This window comes from Suncus etruscus, chromosome 1 (assembly GCF_024139225.1).
Source record: "Suncus etruscus isolate mSunEtr1 chromosome 1, mSunEtr1.pri.cur, whole genome shotgun sequence".
In the NCBI taxonomy this organism is placed as follows: domain Eukaryota; kingdom Metazoa; phylum Chordata; class Mammalia; order Eulipotyphla; family Soricidae; genus Suncus; species Suncus etruscus.
In genome coordinates, this window is record NC_064848.1 from 167,140,569 (window position 1) to 167,164,596 (window position 24,028).

A 24,028-nucleotide genomic window follows, 5' to 3' on the forward strand; every position below is an offset into this window, starting at 1 on the left:
ACCCCTGAGTGCTGCCGGATGTGACCCAAAAACAAAACAAACAAACAAACAAAAAAAAAACACCACAAGACTGATTTTACAAAACATCCAATTAATACAGAGTAAAGAGTAGTTTTACTCTCAAATAAACTATATGTTTTTAACGATTGTTCCCAAGTGGTCATATATTACTACAATGTTATTTTATAATTTTACTCTTCAAGAATGGCCCCCAAATAAACTTCTCTAGTCTTTCATTTTTTATTTTGATATTTTCCTTACCTTTAAAAAAGTTGCAGAACAAAGGGCTGGAGCCGTGGCACCGTGGTAAGTTGTCTGCCTTGCCCGCACTAACCTAGGATGGACAGCGCTTCGATCCCCCACGGTCCCATATGGTCCCCCAAGCCAGGAACGATTTCTGAGTGCAAAGCCAGGAGTGACCCCTGAGCATCACCTGGTGTGAACCAAAAACCAAAAAAATAAAAAATAGGAAAAATTGCAGAACAAAAGAGATAGTAGAGGGATTAAGGCACTTGGCTTGAATGCAGCTGATAGCCCTTCAGTTCCCTATAATTGAAATTGCCTCCTTGGAATTGCCACCTCCAGGAATAACCCCTGAGCATGTTGTTTTGTTTTTGTTTGACCACACCCAGCAGCGCTCAGGGGCTACTCCTGACTGTGCTCAGAAATTGCTCCTGGAAGGCTCAGGAGACCATATAGGATGCTGGGGATGGAGCCGGGTCCATCCTCAGTCGGCTGTTTGTGAGGGGAATGTCCTAGTGCTGAGCTTTCTCTCCAGCCCCAGCATAATTATTTATTTTTGCAAGATTGCAAAGATCCAAGAAAATCTAACATCATCAGCAGCAGGTCACAGTTATTCTGCATCTTAGGAAGACTGCTTCTTCCAGAGTGTCTCAGTTTCTCATTGACCAGTGTGTAGGATGTCATATCCTCATCACTGGTCAGATCGATACATGCGGCCAGATGTGGGACAATTAGGGAGGGGTGCTGAGTACCACCTGACTTACCTAAATTGACAATGAGAGAGATGTTTTACCAAATAAAAGAGGTATCATCCTCATTGAGAAAGCATATTTTCCTAGCAGGAAAAAAATGTCAGAAAAATAATATATCACAATAAAGTATTCAAATGCTTCTCTATACTGTAAGGAATTGCTCACTTTACTGGCTGGTGCATGTTTTCTGCTTGATAGATCTACATCCAATTATCAGAAACATTCAGTCTTTCAGGAACATAAAAAATAGGAGCATTTTCAGCAGAATTTCTCTCAACTTAATCCAATTTGTGCAACTCCTGGAGACATTTGTTGGTGAAGATACCCTCTTGAGTGTCAGTGAGAATCTTGTCTCCTTCTTTAAGATGAGCTATGCTGAAACAGAAGAAGAGAAAATGAGTAATTTAGAAGAGGTGAGTAATATTACTAACAAAGTATAAGGGAGATCACTTTCCTTTTTTTTTTTTTTTTTTTTTTTTTTTTGGTTTTTGGGTCATACCCAGTGATGCTCGGGTAACTCCTGGCTATTCGCTCAGAAATCGCTCCTGCCCTTGGGGACTATATGGGACGCTGGGGAACGAACCCAAGTCCATCCTGGGTCAGCTGTGTGCAAGGCAAATGCCCTACTGCTGTGCTATTGCTCCAGCTCCTGAGATCACTATTTTAAATAAATCAAAGTCAGTTGTCCCTAGTATGGCTTGTCTTAAAATACCAAAAATATTTCAATGAGAAAGTTAATTAAAATGTTATAGTTGGGCAAGGGGAAAAACCATATCCAGCTGTGCTCAAGGACTATTTTTAGCTTTGAACTCAGGAGTAACCACTGGTGGTATTCAGGGACCATGTGTAGTGCTGAGGGCTAAACCCGAATCAGCCACACATGAGGAAAATTCCTTACTTCTGGTACTATCTCTCTGGTTGTTCATTAAAATTTATCTTATTGACAAGTGTTTTAAGAATATGCATCAGGGGCCCCGAGAGATAACACAGCGGCGTTTGCCTTGCAAGCAGCCGATCCAGGACCAAAGGTGGTTGGTTCGAATCCCAGTGTCCCATATGGTCCCCCGTGCCTGCCAGGAGCTATTTCTGAGCAGACAGCCAGGAGTGACCCCTGAGCACCGCCGGGTGTGGCCCAAAAACAAACAAACAAAAAAAAAGAATATGCATTAGATATATTTTCCTAATAATTGTTGGTGTGAGTGATGGATTATCTATCACACAGCTTTGTTTTCTTCATCAGAAAAATAAAGAGCAGATACTGAGGCATGAATCTTAGTTAGTGCCAAGCTGTGTGTATACACTGGTTCTCTGCTGTGTGATTGCATTTACAAATGCACAAATCTATTTCTTTTGAATATGTTATTTTTTACTCAGGTAGTCTATGCTTCCTAAGAACTTATTACTTACTTGGGTGATAAATATATTCACACATTTAGATAATGTATATTCTCTCGTATGAAAGACATAAACAAGATTCATCAGGCATATTAAATAATTCCATCAGGTGCCAGTGTTATCACAGTGGATAGGACATTTAATGCCTTGCATGTGGAACACTCAGTCTCCAACTCAGTTTTTGTTTCCTGGGCTGCCAGGAGTAATTTCTGAGCAGAGCCAGGAGGAACCTCTAAGAAGTGCCACTGGGTGTGGCTCAAAATCAAGACAAAACAATAATCCCACCAAATGTATGTTGTTCTTGACCTCATTCTAGAGTTTGTAGCATTTTACTTCTTTATCTGCAATTTCTTTTATATAACTAAATGGATTCATTGTCTTTTGGCAATTAAATCCATCTAAATATAAATTGTGTTATTTGATAGTATTTATACAGTAACAAGGCAAATAGAATCAGTGCCAACAAGGTTAACATTCAATATAAAAAGTAATTTTGGGGGCTGGAATGTTAACCCAGTGGTAGAGCATTTGCCTTGCACAGAGCTGACCTTGGACTGACACAGATTCAATCCCTGGCATCCCATATGGTTCCCCCAAGCCAGGAGCAATTTCTGAGTGCAAAGCCGGGAGTAACTCCTGAACACTTCTGGGTATAGCCCAAAAACAAAAACAAAACAAACAAACAAAAAAAAAAGAATTTTCACTTCCCATACATACAATCAATCTTTGATAAAGGTGCAAGAAATGCAAAATGGAGCAAGGAAAACTTCTTCAACAAGTGGTGTTGGCACAACTGCATGTTTTGCCACATGCAAAAAAGCAAACTAAGACCTCCATCTAACACCATGCACAAAGGTCAAATCCAAATGGATTAAAGACCTCTGTATCAGGGGCTGGAGAGAGGGGATGGAGGTAGGGTGTTTGCCTTGCATGCAGAAGGGTGGTGGTTCAAATCCCAGCATCCCACATGGTCCCCTGAGCCTGCCAGGAGCGATTTCTGAGTGTAGAGCCAGGAGTAACTCCTGAGTGCTGCCGGGTGTGATCAAAAAACCAAAAAAACAAAACAAAAAAAAAAAAACTCCATTTCAGACCTGAAACCATAAGGTATATAGAACAACATGTAGGCAAGACACCCCATGACATTGAGACTAAAGGCATCTTTCAGGAGGAAACATCACTCTCCAAACAAGTGGAAGCAGAGATAAACAGATGGGACTATATTAAGCTGAGAAGCTTCTGCACCTCAAAGGAAACTGTGACTAGGATACAAAAGCCACCCACAGAATGGAAGAAATTATTTACCCAATACTCATTAGATAAGGGGCTAATATCTAAGATATACAAGGTACTGACAGAACTTAACAGGAAAAAAATCTAACCCCATCAAAAAATGGGGAGAAGAAATGAACAGATACTTCCTCAAAGAAGAAATACAAATGACCAAAAGGCACGTGAAAAAAATGCTCCACATCACTAATCATCAGGGAGATGCAAATCAAAACAACTATGAGGTACCATCTCATGCCACAGAGATGTAATGGCATACATTACAAAGAATAAGAACAATCTGTGCTGGCAGGGATGTGGGGAGAAAGGAACTTTCATTCACTGCTGGTGAGAATGCCATAAAACCCAGCCCTTATGGAAAACAATATGGAGATTCCTCCAAAAACTGGAAATTGAGCTCCCATATGATCCAGCTATACCACTCCTAGGGATATATCCTAGGAACACAAAAACAAAATACAAACATGCTTTCTGCACACCTATATTCATTGTCAGAATCTGGAAACAACCAAGATGCCCTTCAACAGTTGAATGGTTAAAGAAACTAGTACATATACACAATTAAATATTATGTAACTGTCAGGAGAGATGAAGTCATGAAATTTTTCTATACAAGGATGAATGGACATCAAAACTATTATGCTGAGTGAAATAAGTCAGAGGGAGAGAGATACAGAATAGTCTAAGTCATCTATAGGTTTTAAGAAAAAAATATTACATTATTGTAATAATGCCCAGAGACAATAGAGATGAGAGCCAGAAGGACTGGCTCATGATATGAAACTCACCACAAAAAGTGGTGAGTGCAATTAGAGAAATAACCACACTAACAACTATCATGACATTGTTAATGAGTGAGAGAAGTAGGATGCCTGTCTTGAATACAGACAGGAGATGGGGGAGGAGGGAGATGGGGAGCATCAGCGGTGGGAATGTGCATTGGTGAAGGGGATGTGCTTTTTATGACTGAAACCCAACTACAATCATGTTTGTTTTCATGGTGCTTAAATAAAGATATTTAAAAAAAATTTTACTTAGTAATTTTTCATTGTTTGAACATCCCTGCATGTTCACCAAGCAATGAAACAAGTTGTCAAAGAGTATATTCTTTTTCTATACAATAAGGCAGGGAAAGGAACAAGTAGAAAATTATTAAAATTATTAAGTGTACCCCATCCCTAGACTTTAGACTATTTCAAAAGACTTAAAGGGATATGTATATCTCCTTCAAATATTTTTTTCCTTTTTTTTTTTCTTTTAAAAATTTACTCCTGATTATCTGCTCAGAAATAGCTCCTGGCAGGCACAGGGGGACCATATGGGACACCGGGATTCGAACCAACCACCTTGGGTCCTGGATCAGCTGCTTGCAAGGCAAACACCACTGTGCTATCTCTCCGGCCCCACCTTTGAATATTTCTTTAGACATATCTCCTTAAAAGCTTTAATTTTTATGGTCTATCTTTTTATGTAGAGGCAGTTTTCCCCATTCCTTTATTTGGATCTATTTAGTAGAAAATTCTAGTAGGTAAGTTCCTTTTGTGCTCCAAGCTCATGTTAGAAGAAGGATATTGCGACTGTTTAACTTGTTATTTTTACCCCATATGCACCAATAGTACTACGCGGCATTGTTAATTTTTGCATAGGCACATTAAAATGGAGAAATGTTACATGTGGAAACAAGTTCTAGTCTAATAGGGAAAGGAACACATAAATGTTATATTTCAGTGAGGCCTTACACCCTCAACACTTGTCATAGGGACTAGACTTAGGCTCCAGGAGATCAGACATTGGCCATTCACCCTTGAACCTTGGATCCCATCCATAAAACTAGCATGATTTTCTACACCAGCACCAGGAATCGGTCTTCTACCAGGGACAGCCCTTGTGCTGCCCTGTCACTGACTTACTCCAGAGTGGATTCATATGACACCCTGAAGACTTGGTAACAGCCACAACTTGCTCTATGGCTGGGCTCCCTGCATTGCCATCTAAAGATGAGATAAAATCATAAGGTGCTCTGTGTCACCCTGACTTCAACATAGGTTCTGAATAAAAGCCAAGACCTCTTTAGAAATCTGACCATGACAACAATGATTGTGAAGAAGTTTTACTGGGACCACAGAAAAAGACTTTGAGGTTAGACAATTTAGTATACCTAGAGCCGGTACTTGGTCTTATGATGCTTCGTGGGTAAGGTCTCCCTGTTTTTAGGCCAAAGGTTTTTCTTTTATATTTCCCCCATATTTTGCTGTGCCTATGCAAAACAAACGAACAAACAAAAATAACCTGCCACACACACACCCTTTTTTCTAATTGGATATTTTAAATTTTTTATTTTTAAAATTGAGGCCCCTGTCTTTTACATAGAACCTTTGGACATGGATTACTTTATTTTACCACATATTTTCTCCTTTTTCTATGAAACTAAGAAGAAAGGATAGAAGAAAGACTGGGCTCCAGGAGCCAAGTGGTCTCGGATGCATTGGCAGGGAAATAAGTACAGAACTAAATATCTATACCAAAGTCAATGATAATAGAATCAAGGGACCTAAACTTAAACAATCTAAACTTAAAGAGGCCTGTTATACTGACAGCCAAGGGGCAAATGGTGATGATATCAGATGCACTCTGGGAACACTGGTGGAGGGAGGTTGACACTGGTGGTGGGAAGGGCTCTGACTCATTGTATATCTCAAATTCAACTATGAATGATTCTGTTGGTTATAACTGTTTCAGTAAAATAAAATTGAATAAAAGATTAAGTGTAATGTAAACCATTTTTAGTGAGTTTTACTTCAACTTTTTGGTTTAGAGTTGAAACAAATATTTATATTTGGAGGGATGACTATTTTATATTTCTGTTAATATTACTCTTATTCTCAAAGTAAAATCACTGTGTTTTTATTAAAAGTGCTGATTTTAGGGGACATAAGTAGAGGATGCCTGAAAGCACAATGAACAATGTTCTGTTTTGTTATTCTCTTATATTCTAGGCTAAACAAAAGACTTCCAAAATTGTACGGAAACTTCTTTTAGAAGCCCTCTTTCAGAAATGGGATAGTAATGCCTCAGGCTTCCTGAATCTGGATGAAGTTGATGAACTCTTGTATAAATACAAAGAAGGAATGGAAAAAGAATCTATGAAAAGGGGTAAAAATAACAATTTTCTTACCCAAGTTACAGTAACATTGGGCTTTAAGTTTTCCATTAGGGTGACACACAGTTAAAACACTGATTTAAAGCCATGATATACCACCTTACAATCTATTAACAAGGCTATGACTTTTTTGTTTATTAATTAGATGCAATTAGATACAGTTGACATATAACATTATTTAAATTTAAATTGTGCTCTGATGCATTTACAAACTGTCAGATGATCACCATAATAATGTTAGTGAACTCCATCACCCCAGATAATTATTTTCTTTTCATGGTGTGAAAATGTAAGATATGCTATTAGCAACTTCCAAGTATATAATATAATATTGTTATTTGTAATCACATGTTATAATCACATGTTTTTTTTTATTTTGGCGGGTTTTTGTTTGTTTGTTTGGCAGTGCTGGGAATCTAACAGGGTCTCATACATGCAAGGCAAATGCTCTACTATTGAGTAATACCCCTGCCCCCATACTATAGAGTAAGATTCATGAGACATATCTATCTTACAGGGAAGTTTGTACATTTTGAACGTCTCCCCATACCCCCCTCCCAGCCCCAGTCAATCACCATTCTACTGTTTCTACAAATTTGACTTTTTTGTTTTTGTTTTTGGATCTCACTTGGCAGCGCTCAGGGGTTACTCCTGGCTCTATGCTCAGAAATCACTCCTAGCAGGCTCATGGGACCATATGGGATGCTGGAATTCGAACTACCATCCTTCCGCATACAAGGCAAATGTTCTACCTCCATGTTGTCTCTCCGGCCCCCACAAATTTAGTTTTTTTAAAAGAATTATCCACATATAAGTGATAAGACAGTACTTATTTTTCACTTATTTTATTTAGCATAACAGCATACACCTTCATTGATCCATGTTTCTTTCTCATGTTGAGCAATGCACTACCAAATACATTATATATAAAGAGAATGTGGTAATATTGTTGCATTATATATGTCACATTTTCTTTTTTTAATATTTTTATTTAAACACCTTGATTACAAATATGATTGTAGTTGGGGTTCAGTCATGTAAAGAACACCCCCTTTCACCAGTGCAACATTCCCATCACCAATGTTCCGAATTTCCCTCCTCCCCACCCCACCCCCGCCTGCACTCTAGACAGGCGTTCTACTTCCCTATTTATTCACTTTGTTGTGATAGTTCTCAATGTAGTAATTTCTCTAACTGTACTCATCACTTTGTGATGAGTTTCATGTCATGAGCTGGACTTTCCAGCCCTCCTCTCTTTTGTCTCTGATAATTATTGCAAGAATGTCTTTTATTTTTCTTAAAACCCATAGATGAGTGAGACTATCCTGCGTCTATTTCTCTTCCTCTGGCTTATTTCAATCAGCATTAATAGATTCCATGTACATCCATGTATAGAAAAATTTTATGACTTCATCTCTACTGATGGCTGCATAATTATTCCATTACACAATGGAATATAGGTACCACAGTTTCTTTAGCCATTTATCTGTTGAAGGGCATCTTGTTTGGTTGTTTCCAGATTCTGGCTATTGTAAATAGTGCTGCAATGAATATAGGTGTGCAGAAAGCATTTTTGTATTTTTTTTTGTGTGTGTGTGTGTTCCTAGGGTATATCCCTAGGAGTGGTATAGCTGGATCAGCTCAATTTCCAGTTTTTGGAGGAATCTCCATATTGTTTTCCATAAGGGCTGGACTAGATGGCATTCCCACCAGCAGTGAATGAGAGTTCCTTTCTCCCCACATCCTAACCAGCACAGATAGTTCTTGTTCTTTGTAATGTGTGCCAGTCTTTGTGGTGTGAGATGATACCTCATTGTTGTTTTTGATTTGCATCTCCCTGATGATTAGTGATGTGGAGCATTTTTTATGTGCCTTTTGGCCATTTGTATTTCTTCTTTGAGGAAGTGTCTGTTCATTTATTCTCCCATTTTTTGATGAAATTAGATGTTATTTTCTTGTAAAGTTCCGTCAGTGCCTTGTATATGTTGGATATTAGCCCCTTATCTGATGGGTATTGGGTAAATAGTTTCTCCCACTCAGTGGGTGGCTCTTGTATCCTGAGCACTATTTCCTTTGAGATGCAGAAGCTTCTCAGCTTAACATATTCCTATCTGTTTATCTCTGCTTCCACTTGTTTGGAGAGTACAATTTCCTCCTTGAACATGCCTTTAGTCTCAAAGTCATGGAGTGTTTTACGTACATGTTGTTCTATATACATTTTGGTTTCAGGTCTGATATCAAGGTCTTTAATCCATTTGGATTTTACCTTTGTACATGATGTTAGCTGGGGGTCTGAGTTCGCTTTTTTTGCAAGTGGCTAACCAGTTGTGCCAATACCACTTGTTGAAGAGGCTTTCCTTGCTCTATTCAGGACTTCTTGCTCCTTTATCAAAATTAGGTGATTTTATGTCTGGGGAACATTCTCTGAGTACTAAAGACTATTCCACTGATCTGAGGGTCTGTCTTTATTCCAATACCATGCTGTTTTGGTAATCACTGCTTTGTAATACAGTTTAAAGTTGGGGAATGTATTGCTTCCCATATTCCTTTTCCCAAGGATTGCTTTAGCTATTCGAGGGTGTTTATTGTTCCAAATAAATTTCAGAAGTGTTTGATCCACTTCTTTGAATACTGTCATGCGTATCTTTAGAGGGATCACATTAAATCAGTACAATGCTTTTGGGAGTATTGCCATTTTAATGATGTTGATCCTGCCAATCCATGAGCAGGGTATGTGTTTCCATTTCTGTGTGTCCTCTCTTATTTCTTGGAGCAGGGTTTTATAGTTTTCTTTGTATAGATCCTTCACATCTTTGGTCAAGTTGACTCTAACATATTTGTGTGATACTAATGTGAATGGGGGTTGTTTTCTTAATGTCCATTTCTTCTCTATCATTATTGATGTATAAAAAGGCCATTGATTTCTGTGTTAATTTTGTAGCCTGCCATATTGCTATATGAATCTATTCTTTCTAGAAGCTTTTTAATAGAGTCTTTAGGGTTTTCTAAGTAGAGTATCATCATCTGCAAACAGTGAAAGCTTGACTTCTATTTTTCCTATTTGGATTCCCTTGATATCTTTTTCTTGCCTGATTGCTATGCAAGTACTTCCAGTACTATGTTGAATAGGAGTGGTGAGAGAGGACAGCCTTGTCTTGTACCAGAATTTAGAGGAAAGGCTCTTAGTTTTTCTTCCATTGAGGATAATATTTGCCATTGGCTTGTGGTAGATGGCTTTAACTATATTGAGAAATGTTCCTTTCATTCCCATCTTGCTGAGAGTTTTGATCAAGAATGGGTGTTGGACCTTATCAAATGCTTTCTCTGCATCTATTGATATGACCATGTGATTTTTATTTTTCTTGTTGTTGATGTTATGTATTATGTTGATAGATTTACGGATGCTAACCATCTTTGCATTCCTGGGATGAAACCTACTTGATCATAGTGAATGTTTTTTTTTGTTTGTTTGTTTTTTCAGGCCACACTAGTTTGATGCTCGGGAGTTACTCCTGCCTAAGTGCTCAGAAATTGCCCCTGGCTTGGGGGGACCATATGGGATGCTGGGGGATCGAACCGCTGTCTTGATCTTTCCTTGGCTAGCACTTGCAAGGCAGACACCTTACCTCTAGCACCACCTCGCCGGCCCTGAATGATCTTCTTGATGAGGCAATAGATTCAATTTGCCAAGATTTTGTTGAGGATCTTTGCATCCGTGTTCATCATGTTCATCAGCAATATTGGTTTGTAATTTTCTTTTTTGGCAACATCTCTGTCTGGTTTTGGTATCAAGGTGATGTTGGCTTCATAAAAGCTATTTGGAATTGTTCCTGTTTTTTCTATTTCATGAACGAGCCTATCCAGGATTGGTAGTAGTTCCTCTTGAAAGGTTTGAAAGAATTCATTAGTGAATCCATCTGAGCCCAGGCTTTTGTTTTTTGGGCAGACATTTGATTACCATTTTAATGTCCTTAATAGTGAAGGGAATGTTTAGATGTGCTATGTCCTCTTTATTCAACCATGGAAGGTTATAGGAGTCCAAGAATTTATCCATTTCTTCCAGGTTCTCATGTTTAGTGGCATAGAGTTTCTCAAAATAGTCTCTGAAGTGATCTCCCTCTTTTCATTTCTGATACGGGTTATCAATTTCTCTCTTTCTTTGTGAGTTTTGCCAATGGTCTAGCCATCTTGTTTATTTTTTTTTTTCGAAGAACCAACTTCTGCTTTCATTGATCTTTTCGATTTTAGGGGAGTCATCTTTGTCTCTTACAACCTTTCTGAGTCTAAAGTTTGTGTCATCTGATATTAATATGGCCACCCCAGCTTTTTAAGTGTTATTTGCTTGATGATTTTCTTCCAGCCTTTGATTTTGAGTCTATGTTTGTTCTGACTATTCAGGTTGTTTTCTGTAGGCAGCAGAAGGTTGGATTCCTCTTTTTGATCCATTTAGCTACTCTTGTGTCTCTTAATTGGTGCATTTAGTTCATTGACATTGAGGAAGATGATTGTCATGAAATTTAATGTCATCTTTATGTATAAGTTTGGTGTATCTGTTGGTCTGTCTTGTTTTAAAGTAGACCTTTCAGTTTTTCCTTTAAGGCTGGTTTTGCATCTGTAAAGTTTCTGATCTGTTGCTTATTAGTTAAACTATGTATTCTTCTTTCAAACCTGAATGTGAGTCAGGCTAGGTGCAGTATTTTAGGTGAAGCATCCATTTCATTCATTCTTTTTTTTTTTTTTTTTTTTTTTTTGGTTTTTGGGTCACACCCGGCAGCGCTCAGGAGTTACTCCTGGCTCTATGCTCAGAAATCGCTCCTGGAAGGCTCGGGGAGACCATATGGGATGCTGGGATTAGAACCACCGACCTTCTGATTGCAAGGCAAATGCCTTACCTACATGCTATCTCTCCGGCCCCCATTTCATTCATTTTTGTTACAATCTTCCGCTACTGTCTTCTGGCCTTGAGAGTTTCTTGTGTCATGTCTGCTGTAAATCTTAAGGATGCTCCTTTGAATGTAATTTCCCTTCTTGTTCTTGCTGCTTTCAGTATTCTATATCTGTGGGATTCATCATTGTGACTAGGATGTGTCTTGGGGTGTTTTTTTTTTCAGGTCTCTTAGCTGGTACTCTTTGGGCATGCAGGATTTGATTTCATGCGATCTTTAGCTCTGGGAGTTTCTCTGTAATAATGCCTTTGACTGTTAATTCTTCCTGAGGATCTCCTTCCTGGACTTCTGGGACTCCAATGATTTGTATGTTGTTTCTGTTGAGTTTATCAAAGACTTCTATTTTCATCTGTTCACATTCATTGAGTACTTTTTCCATTGTCTGATTGTTTGTCTTAAGGTTCTTTTCCAATCTCTTCTGCTGTATGGAGTTGTTCTGCATTTGATCTTCCAGTTCACTGATTCTGTCCTTGGCTGCTGTCACCTTGTTGGAGGGTCTTTCCACTGAGTTTTTCAGTACAGCTACCATATTTTTCAGATCTGTTATTTTTAGTTTGGAGTTTTCGGATTTCTGTCTTTGTGTTCTGTTCAGCTAGAACTATGTTTTCTTTGATTTCCATGAAGATCTTCCATATTTCTATTCTAAACTCTTTATCTGAGAAATTAATCAGATGGTTGGTATTTTTTTTTTGGTCATCACAGCTATCATCTTCATTCTCTGTGCATGGTGTTTGCCTGTGAGATTTCCCCATTGTCATATTTGTAGTTTGATTTTTTTTTCTGTGTGTTTTGGTGGGGTTCATTAGTTAGTTAGAAAGAGCGTGTGGCCACAAAGTGAAGTGAAGCAGCCATGCTCTTCTGGAGCCTCTAGGAGACAATTTTTGCTGGGTCTTTTTGGCCTTCTCAGAAGAGCTTCAGGATACAGAAGAGAAGAGAAACTCACAAAGCCAACAGATCCCCTCACTCTCTCCCATTCGCCAATCTACAGCAGGGGAAGACCCCTCCCGCATTCACAAACAAAGGAGCCACCTCTGTGCCTGGCGCCTCTGGTAGCCAGTTTTCACTCACTCTTTTTTTGGCCTTTTGGCCTGGGAACCTCCAGGAGACAGTTTTTGCTGGGCTCTTTCTGGCCCTCTCAGGAGAGCTTCAGAAGACAGAAGAGAAGAGAAACACACAAAGCCGACAGGTTACCCTCTTACATTTCTTTTTTTTTGTGGTTTTTGGGTCACACCCGGCAGTGCTCAGGGGTTACTCCTGGCTCCATGCTCAGAAAGTGCTCCTGGCAGGCACGGGGGACCATATGGGACGCTGGGATTCGAACCGATGACCTCTTGCATGAAAGGCAAACGCCTTACCTCCATGCTATCTCTCCAGCCCCCACCCTCTTACATTTCTGATCCAATTTATTGAAGCCTTTTTTTGGTTTTTTTTTTTTTTTTTTTTTTTTTCTGTGAGTCTTACCAACAATTTGTCTATCTTTTTTATTCTTTCAAAAAAAAGCTCCTGGTTTCACTGATTCTTTGTATTGTTTCACAGTGTGTTTTCTAATGAAACAAAGATTGGATAGGTAGATATAAATTAAATGCTATTTCTTTACTCTTCAAGAATCTTAAAGAAACTCCTTAGTCTTTTCTTGATTTCTATGACTTTAATACTTAAAGAATACAAACTGAATGTAGTATGTTCTTCTTTTACATTTGCCATTTTACTTGTGATTAAATTCAAGTTATTAATTAGAGAGTGAGGGGGGATTAGGGCCATACTCAGGGGCTACTCCTGGTCCTGTACTCAGGCAGGGATACTTCTGTTGCAGCTCAGAGGACCAATATACAGTACTGGGGACTAGACTAGGGTCAGTTGGAAGCAAGGCAAGTGTCTTAACCACTGTACTATCTCTTCAGTCCCCACACTATTAATTGTTATCAGGGCTATCATATAAGCAATATTGTGTTCTTGAATCCTCTTACAAATCTCTGGATAATAAAATTATATTGGGCAGATATATCAGCACAGAGCCAAGAGTAAACTCTGAACACTACCAGGTATTAACTCCCTCAAAAAATAAATATAACCTAATACCAGATTATTTCATTTCATATATGGAATAAAAAGAAACAAAGAAAAGGATTAGATAATATCCAATGTAAACAAATTCTGACACATGATCAATAAAACTGGAAATAAAGGAGATTAGGAAAGAGGGTAGGAGAAGAATCTGTGGGATAATGATAGATTTTTAACTCTGATGAGGGGCCGGAGTGGTAGCACAGTGGTAGGGTGTTTGCCTTGCTCAGGACTGAACCAGGACTGATACGGATTTGATCCCTGGCATCCCATATAGTCCCTGGAGCCAGGAGTGATTTCTGAGCACAGAGCCAGGAGTAAACCCTGAATGCCACTGGGTGTGCCCCCCTCCAAAAAAAGAAAAAAAAACACTGATGGAAGAATTGATGCAGCAATTCTTCAACTGTAAAACAATGACCAATAATATTGTAAACTGATACCTTAATAAAAAGTAATTAATAAAAAATTAAAGAGATGTCCAGAGAAATAGCCCAATAGTTTGAGCCCATGTTTTGCAATGGGAGGTTGGGGTTCAGTCCCCTGTACTGAATGTTCTCCTGAGCACCACAGGAATCAACACCCAGAGCACAGAGCTGGGAATAGCCCCTGAGCACTTCCAGGTAAGTTCCCCCATCAAAAAAACTTTGAGGGGCAATCTAGCAATGCTCAGGGGTTATTCCTGATGCTACACTCAGGAATTACTTGTGACAGTGCTTGGGGGACTAAGAGATGCAGAAAATCAAACCTGGTTGGCCATAGGCACAGCCAGCACCTTACCCACTGTTCTATTCTCCAGACTTTTTTCACCCACAAACATTTAAAGAGCTATGTGGGTGCAACAGTGTGCAAATCATGTACAAGGATTATGAGTAGAATTGGATATAGCAGAGAAAATAATTTTTATCTAGTATTATGAAGGATATTATTGAAAATATGGAATGGACTCAAATATTCAGTATGACTTTGGACTGCAGAATTTCACATTGCAACTTGTGGTTCAGTTTAATATAAATATGTAGAGTCTATTAGTAATGTCATTTTTGTTTATTTTGGGGGGTTGTTTTGATTTTGGGGTACACCAGTTTGTGGTCACGGTTTTCTCCTGGCTCTGTGCTCTTTGATCATTCCTAGTAGTGCTTAGAGAATTGTATGTGGTTCCAGGATGCAATTCATATCAGCCATATACAAAGCAAGTGCCTGAACACCTATACTATTTCACTGACCCCTTGTAATCCAATTTAAAAAATAATGAATACTAGTTTGGAATTAAGGAAGTAGAAAAATAAAAAAGTTGTATCACAAGATAAAATGCTAAAGACTAATAGAAAAGGATAGGATTAAGTAAAAGACAGGAAGCAGTCAAAATTGACCGCTGGGCTTCACCTGACATTAGAGACTAGTTTTTCTATTAGATGCTATTGTCATAGATTCTGTTTGCAATAAGTAAAAGAAATTTTCTTCCACAGTTGAATAAACATTTGGTTAGTTCTTGATTTTGTGTTTCTGCATTTTAGCTAAACAACACATCACATTTCCAAAACCATGCTCTGGTCAAGAAGTGAAGTTATCTTCAAAACATTTTCATAAATACTTAGAATTGGTTGTGTCTGAGCTCCAGGGTAATGAAGATCTTGTTCTGGAAAGTATTGTGGATTTTCTGATGAATGCTTTGCAAAGAACACATGTTGAGAATCTGAGGAATCAGGCCAGACGAAAGTGGCAGCACAAAATCCAACTTGCGGCTGAGACAAGTGGGGTATCCATGGAGCCAGTTTATAATCAGACCTTTAAGGCCCTTACCCAGGTATGTTTCCTACCATGATATATAAGAGGAAAAGCTTTCTCAGAAGAGAGATGATGGTCAGTGGTCAGAGGAAGTGCACAACTAAATTCTCTTGAAATATTATTGCGTACTTCTTTGGAGGGGTAGTCACATCCTGTGGTGCTCCAGGCTTATTCCTGTCTATGTGCTCAGGGATCACTCTTGAAGGACTCAAGGGACCATGTGTGGTGCTAGAGATTGAACCTTAGTAGGCCACCTGCAAGGCAAGTACCAGTCATATTGTTTCAGCCCCTCACTGTATACTTCTCTAGATGTATTTTATTATTTACTTTATGTATGGATATGGGGCCATGTTTATCTGTGCTCAGAACTTATTCCTGCCCCTGTGCTTGGGAAATCATTTCTGGCAGTGCTCAGTGGAGCCTGGGACCAAACCTTAGGTACAAAGTAAGCACTCTATTCAATGTACCTCAGACCCTTATAGATGTTTTATCCATCTCAATACATTACATAACCAAAAGTTTAGAAAAGATGTAACCAGAATGATTGCAGGTTGGCAAGGTAAAAGCAGAGAGGAAAGTATAAATATCAGAATTATGTGTTGGGGTTTTTAAGTTCACTTATGCTGAAAGTTAAGTAAGCCCAGAATAGACACTCAATTTATATGGGGGAAATACCAGGAAGGAAATGCACAAGTAGTATAATCTCTTTGCATGATATTTTGTGATTGAATTTTAAAAATCTATTTTAAGTCACAAAGTGATTATAAATTATAATTCAAAAGTCATTAACTTGTAGAGCATTGCCTAGAAACAACCTGAACTTATTGCAGCATTCTGTCAATGAAAGCATATGTAATGATGGACCATTGCCCACTGCTTTGCCATCACACCAGACTCCTTACTTGTTTTCCCCTTGGCAGAAACAGCATGGCTGTCTTCTACATATATCACATATTACATTTATCTAGGACACAATGTCATTCATCACACATCTTCTGATGGTGGATTTTAAACACTGATGGAAGAATTGGTGCAATTCTTCAACTGTAAAACGATGACTTCAATAGTATCGTAAACTACTATTTCAATAAAAAGTAATTAATAAAATTAAAGAGATGAGCCAGAGAGATACCCCAATATTTGAGCAGCGATTGATAATTGGCATCATATCCTGAAAAGTATATGTCCAGAAATAGGATACTTATTCAGAAAACCTACTTCAGATATTTGTATTGCCCTAAAAAAAAGTCTCAGTACATTTTTTGTTAGGATTTTTTGTTGTTGTTGGCTTTTATTTGTGTGCCATAGCCAATGGTGTTCGTATTCAAGGCTTACTTCTGGCTTTGCACTCAGGGATCACCCCAGTGCTCTGGAGACCATATGTGGTGCCAGGGATTGTACTATTGCTCTGACCCATTTACATTTTTTAAATAATCTGCAGAATTAAAAAATATTTTTGGAGGAGGTACTTGTGAACCATACTTGGGGTTTTGGGACCTGGGGGTTTAGGAGCCACTCTTCAATCAGTCAAACTGGGCAGTTTAATGTTCATGCCAGTGACACAGTGCTGCCTGGTCTGAGGTTCTGGGAGTCTCTAGGATCACACCTGAGTTGGGCATGCAGTGCCATGGATAGAATTTAGTCCCTGTACATGCATATCATGCACTCCTGTCCACTGAGCAATCTCTTGGTCTCTCTATAGATCATTTACATAGAAAGAAACCCTTTCCTAAAATAACATCAATTAAATGCCTTGATTAAATTCCTTAGACAAAATTTTTCACATTTACATCCTAGTAGATGACAAAAAATTAAAATTAAATAGTCATTTTTGTGCCTATTATCTAAAAGAAATACTTTTGGGGGGGGGGCATAGTCAGTGATGCTCAGGACTTAATCCTGACTGTGTTCAGGATTGTTCAGAGATCACTCCTGGTATTGCTTAGTTTACACCTTATGGGGTCTGAGGGATTAAATCTGAGTCGGTCAAGTTCTATAATTTTAACTGAAATCCAGACAGTATCATCATGGCTATAGTTCAATGAGATCCAAGTTTTAGAGTTATAAACCTAGATGGGCTTAACAGCTCTTCCTCCCCCCTTCTCCTCCTCCTCTTCTTCCTGCTTTCCCTTTTCCTTCTTCTTCCCCATTTCTTTCCCTTCTTTCCCTTTCTCTTCTTCTCCCCTCCTCTTCCTCCTCTTTCTTCTCCTCCCCTCCTCTTCCTTCTCCTCCTCTTCTTTTCTCCTCCTCCCCCTTCCTTTCTTCATTCCCTCTTCCCCTGCCCCTCCTCCCCTTCTTCTCCATTTCCTCCTCCTCCTCCTCCTCCTCCTCCTCCTCCTCCTTCTTCTTCTTCTACTATTACTACTACTACTTCTCCTCCTTTGTCTTTATCATTTTTCTCTGCTTCCTTCTCTTCCTCCACATCCCCCCTTCTTCCTTTCCTCCACCTCCTCCTCCTTTCTCCTCTTCTATGTTTGAGTAAACAAGTTTACTTAACATAAAGTGAATATATTCTATTTACCAAAATTCTGGATTGGGGAACTGTTGTTGTACCAGCCTTTCCTTCACTGTCCATGATGCAAATATCTGCCTCCTTCGTTCAGGAAAAGGAAATCAGTATGGTAATAAGAACACATTGACTAATTGGCTAAGGGAGACATGATTAAGAATATGCCTTTCTGGTTAGTGGTAAAAACACACTACAAAATATCTACCATAGGACGCTGAAGCCCATGGGAACAAGACCATAAGTGCCCACATTTCCCTCTTAGAAGAAAACAAAAAACTACCAGATCGAGGGAATGTTCTATTAAGAAATGTGGCTTGTACATTGGATGACGCACCATTTGTCCTGAACAAAGTTCTGTACAGGGACATGAAGGGGATCAGGTAAGAATTTCTTTTTTTTTTTTTTTTGGCTTTTTTGGCCACACCTGTTTGATGCTCAGGGGTTACTCCTGGCTAAGCACTCAGAAATTGCCCCCGGCTTGGGGGGACCATATGAATCACCGGGATCGAACTGCGGTCCTTCCTTTGCTAGCGCTTGCAAGGCAGACATCTTACCTCTAGCGCCACCTCACCTGCCCCAGGTAAGAATTTCTTGAAATTGGTTTTACTCTTCTAAGAATTATTTTTCCTTTCTGAATTAAATTAACATTGAAATATTTTTGAGTTTTCTGGAAAAAAATGTCTTACATCACCAGTTATTTACTTGATTGTTTCTCAGCTTAGTTTTAGAACCAGAAGGTCAGGATTCTTCTCAAAAAGATCAATTCAGTTATTTCTTTTTTTGGTTTTTGGGCCACACCCGGCAGTGCTCAGGGGCTACTCCTGGCTATCTGCTCAGAAATAGCTCCTGGCAGGCACGGGGGACCATATGGGCCACCGGGATTCGAACCAACCACCTTTGGTCCTGGATCGGCTGCTTGCAAGGCAAACGCCACTGTGCTATCTCTCAGGGCCCCAATTCAGTTATTTCTACTTGCCTGTAAGTTATGTTTTCTGAACTCAATTTTTATGTTCTCTGTCTCTGCCTAAGCTTATATTTTTCCCAATCTTTAAAAGTCAGACCCTCAGGGGCCGGAGAGATAGCACAGTGGCGTTTACCTTGAAAGCAGCCGTCCCAGGACCAAAGGTGGTTGGTTCAAATCCCGGCGTCCCATATGGTCCCCCGTGCCTTCCAGGAGCTATTCCTGAGCAGATAGCCAGGAGTAACCCCTGAGCACCGCCGGGTGTGCCCCCCCCAAAAAAAGTCAGACCCTCTAAATTGATTGTTTTATCTTAATCTACTTCTCTAGCATATATGATGACATAATCATAAAAAGAGGATTGATGTCATTTTCTGCAGGGTTTAATTCAAATCTTCCTCCTGTGCCTTTCTCCTGTGCTTACATTCCTGTTTCTCAGCTTTACAGTTATAGATGAAGGAAAGCCAATACATGTCCCCCAAGTTCAGTACCACGGAAATATAATGTTTTGGAATGATACTGAGAGTGATCATAATGGGTCCTTCCTAGCTCTACCTCTTCAAGATGCATATCTGAGAATTTTTGGGGTCCTGGCTATTGACACCTTAAGAGATCCTCAGAAAATAAACATCTTTCTACATCATGAGATTTGTTTCTATCAAGTAAGTAACAGAAGAATTCTTAGGAAACTTTAAAAATAAAAAGCAATACTGGGTTAGAGTGAGTTCAGGGGCATTTGCCTTGTCCATGGCTAACTTAGGTTTGATCTCCAGCATCCTGTATATTCCCTGAGCACCAAAAAGAGCGATTCTTGAGTGCAGAGCTAGGAATAACCCCGGAAAATTGCTGGGTGTGGCCTCCAAACCAAAATAAATAAGCAACTATTTTTTTAATTAATAAAGTAACACCTGAAACCAGATGAGAACAGAATTTTATTCAATAACTTGTAATCTTGCTGGTCTCTGCTCCCTGTGTATATGTATGCATGTGTCAGTCTTTGGGGAGATTTAACAAAGAAACAATCCCCTTTTCAATTTCTGAACCATCTTAAGTCTCTGGATCCTGCATTCTATTGCCTAAATCATAGAAATGGTATTTTATTTTATAGAACTGAAATCTAACTGTTAGAACAACTAAGACCCACAATGTAGAAATTAACTTTCAGAGGAACATATCGTATTTATGTTTTATTAACTGTGCACCTAAAAATATTTTCTCTTTCCAAAAATACTGATACATATAATGTGCCTCTCCATAGCTCTTAATTCTGTGCTACAAGTTTTTAAGATGAAAAATGAAAGAAAAAGTCAAAATGTCTCTCAAATTAGATCACACAAAAGAACATAATTTTATTTTGTCTTGTATGGAGGCCACATTCAGGGTACTCAGGACTATTCCTAGACCTGTGCTAAGGAATCATTCCTGATGATGCTCAGGAGACCAAATTTGGTGCTAGGGATCAAACCAGGGCCAGCCGTGTGCCAGATAAGTACCTTAACTCTTACTATCTTTCTGACACCCTGGGTAGGTACTTTTATAATTATAAAATAACTGGATTATTTCTACAAGTATTTTAATTGTATTTTATGAATAGAAAAATAAAGGAGGATAAGTGAAAGTCTTTACAGAGACACTGAACTCAAGTGTAGAACCAATGAAGAACATACTAAATTCTTTTTTTTAACCCTTTAAAAGTCCCTGACACTTTATTAGCCATTACTCAAATATCTCCCCATTTACTTAATGTATAATTAAAGAAAGCAAGTGGTAAAATTTGTTCTTTGGGAATCTTTTAAATAAGAATATTCATTCTCATCTGAAAAGAATAATACAGAGATATTAAGAAGCAAAATGGTGGCATATGTAGTTAACAATTGGTGAACTACATGTAGGCTTATTAGTGAACACATCAAAATGAATTATAAATTGACTCTCAGAAACTAATAACTTTTAAGATACTTTGAGTTTGGAGCCAGAGAGATAGGACAGGTTGCTTACCTGTTACATAACTCACTTCAGTAAATTCCCTGGTACCACATATGGTCATCCAACTAACAGCAGGAGTGATCTTTAAGCAGTAGGAAGGAGTAAGATACAACAAGCACTACTAGGTGTGGCTCCTAAGTCAAAATAATAATAATAATAATAATAATAATAATAATAATAACAACAACAACAATAGTAATCTTATAAAAGAAAATACTTGAGTTACAATACATGATGCATATGATTTTGAAGTTTTGGATCTTACAGTTTCCTTACAAGACCACATGTAAGTTCTAAGGATGTCTAACCTTGTGTTAGACAAACTCTTTTTCCAAATGTAAGAAGACTTTAAATTAGCATGTTTGCAGTCCTAGAACTAAGCACATCCTACACTGCTGATTTTACAACAGCAGTTATATAAAGATGCAAATAATAATAATATTGCATTACAGCAGGGAAACTCCTAGCCATCTTCTCAAGCCTGATTTTAGTTCTTATCTTTTTTCTCAGTTCAGAATTTATTGTATTCTGGGGCTATTCTGCAATAGCACAGCAGGTAGAGCATTTGACTTGCATGCAGCCCACCCAGGTTTGATTCCCATCATCCCATATAGTCCCCTGAGTCTGCCAGGATTGATTTCTGATCACAAGCCAGGAGTAACTCCTGAGCACCGCCAGGTATGGCCCAAAAACAAACAAACAAACAAACAAAAAAAGACAGGTTTTGGAGGGGTGGTGGTGTCGCTTGGTGGTTACTCCTGGCTCTGCACTCAGAAATTACTCCTGGCAGGCATGGGGGACCATATGGGATGCTGGGAATCGAATCCAGGTCCGTCCTTGGTCCATCACATGCAAGATAAATGCCCTGCTGCTGTGCTATCTCTCCAGCTCCCAAAAACAGAGTTTATCTTATTCTGTCACTTTTCTCTGATGACAATACATATCACAATTTCATTGGATGATTATCAGAAACAATTATTCAAATATTACAAAGATTTCACTTTTGATTTCTTGAGGATCCTTCTGTAATACTACCTTGTGAGAACTGATAATTTGTAGGAAACAGATTTCCACTAATTAATGATTTGCTATTCATTTTTAAAATTAATTTTGAATTCTTTTAAAACAAAAAAAAATCCATCTTAGCCGTGCTCTGGGCTTCTCTTGACTCTGTGCTCAGGGATCACTCCTGCATTACTCAGGATCATATGTGGTGCCAGGAATTGAACTCTAGTCAAGCACATACAAGGCAAGTGCTTTGCCTGCTGTATTTTATTTCTGAGGCCCTAATTTTTCTATTTTTTAAGAAGGTGGTATTTACATTTTCTGTTTCTACAGGGGGTTACCAATGTCTTTAGTACTGCCTATCACTATGTCCACAGCAGGGAGCACATTCTGCATATTGTGATCACTGGCATTGGTTGGCTCTATAATACCACAGTCAACATCAGCTCTATTGCTACATATTTTGTTGAGCCCAGTCCAGCAAAGGTAGGCATGGCTGAGTGGTGTTGGACTTATGCAGAATAACATTTTCTTGATGATATTACTTTCCTAGTAGCCTAAAACTATATATATATATTTAGCTTATAGATTAATTCTTCTATTCCCATGACTCCCACCTTAGTGGGGAGTGACAGGAAACCATATCAAACTGTCCTATACACAGGGGTAAATTGATCTCTGTTCATGTGACCAGGACAAATAATGGGCAGGCATCAGGCTGGCTTCCAGAATGAATAGATCCAGGTTTACAATGCCATCAGGGATCTTTCTCCCTGTGTTCTTTCTCCCCAGTTTTCAGGTTTGGCTTTGTCCTTCTAGCTCAAGATATTTTTTTCCTACAGGCAAGCCAGATGCTTAGTAACTAGAAAAAATATTTCTTTTTCTCTTTCTATTTGGAAAACCCCACAAGAAAACCCTTTTTAATATAGCTTAATATAAACCTTTGTGGCCAGGGCAGGAAGTTTGCAGTGACTAGGACCAACCCAGGTTCCTAGGAATGAAGTGTGAAGGACATTATTGTTTTAGGACATGTTACATCACTCCAATTTAAAAAATTTCCACAACTATAAAGTGAAAAGTTTCTGCTAAATGTTTGCTTTGCTTTTTTAGGGGCTTGTAGGCCTCTCAAGTGTGTTATGGGAGCCTAGGGGTCTCTTTCAGATATACTTGCCCATTAGATGCTGGTCAGACTCATGATTTTTGGGTTGCCAGGGCCACTTAAATCCAGTGTTGCTGGGGACCTCCAGAGCTACATTCAGAAATTCTCAGAGGATAGTGCAGTCAAAGGTATTGAATCAGAATGGGGTATACAATATGCAGCCCTCACTTCTGGGAGATCCTGGCCTGCTTTTGTTTATTTTACACTTATTTGATTAATTTTTGAATATTTTGGATATACTCAGCAATATATAGAGCTTACTCTTGGCTCTCTGCTCAGGGATCACTCCTGGAAGTACCTGAAGGACCATTTGTGTGCCAGGAGCAAACCTGATTCTTCCATATTCAAGGCTGATTACCTTAACTTCTATACTATCTTTCTAGTTCCTACAGTTGTTTTAATGTTAGCATGTTTGGGATGACAGTAATAGATGAAATGGTGTCTACCTTTTACAAGGCTGAACAATTCTCATGTTGCCTGGGAGTTGGCTCTATGCCATAACAGCACCTGGGTTGTTTCCAGGTCCTTTGGCTGCTTCCTTCCTTTAGGGTTTCCTTTCTGTCTGCTAAGTCCTAGTGTTCCTTTCTTAGTGGCTGGACTATGTTGACAGAAGAAAGAAAATAGGGTAAAATAGAAATGCAGCTCTTTTCCCAGAAATTTTCTAGGAAAATTTTACTTGGAGCAATTATTGCATTACTGATTATTGCTGAGATACTGAATTTGTAGTTTATTAGACTAAGTAAGATAACATGAGAAATAAACTCATTTTCAGACATTAT

At 38.8% G+C, this 24,028-nt stretch overlaps 1 protein-coding gene across 1 annotated transcript in view; it reads left to right on the forward strand.

Annotated features, from left to right (window-relative positions):
• EFCAB5 (EF-hand calcium binding domain 5) overlaps positions 1–24,028 on the forward strand; it is a 113,024-nt gene that overhangs the window by 60,755 nt on the left and 28,241 nt on the right. The window contains 6 exon segments of the mRNA XM_049789602.1: positions 1,194–1,408; positions 6,674–6,830; positions 15,362–15,651; positions 18,352–18,521; positions 19,539–19,761; positions 22,424–22,576. Of these exon segments, the coding sequence (XP_049645559.1) occupies positions 1,194–1,408; positions 6,674–6,830; positions 15,362–15,651; positions 18,352–18,521; positions 19,539–19,761; positions 22,424–22,576 (1,208 nt within the window).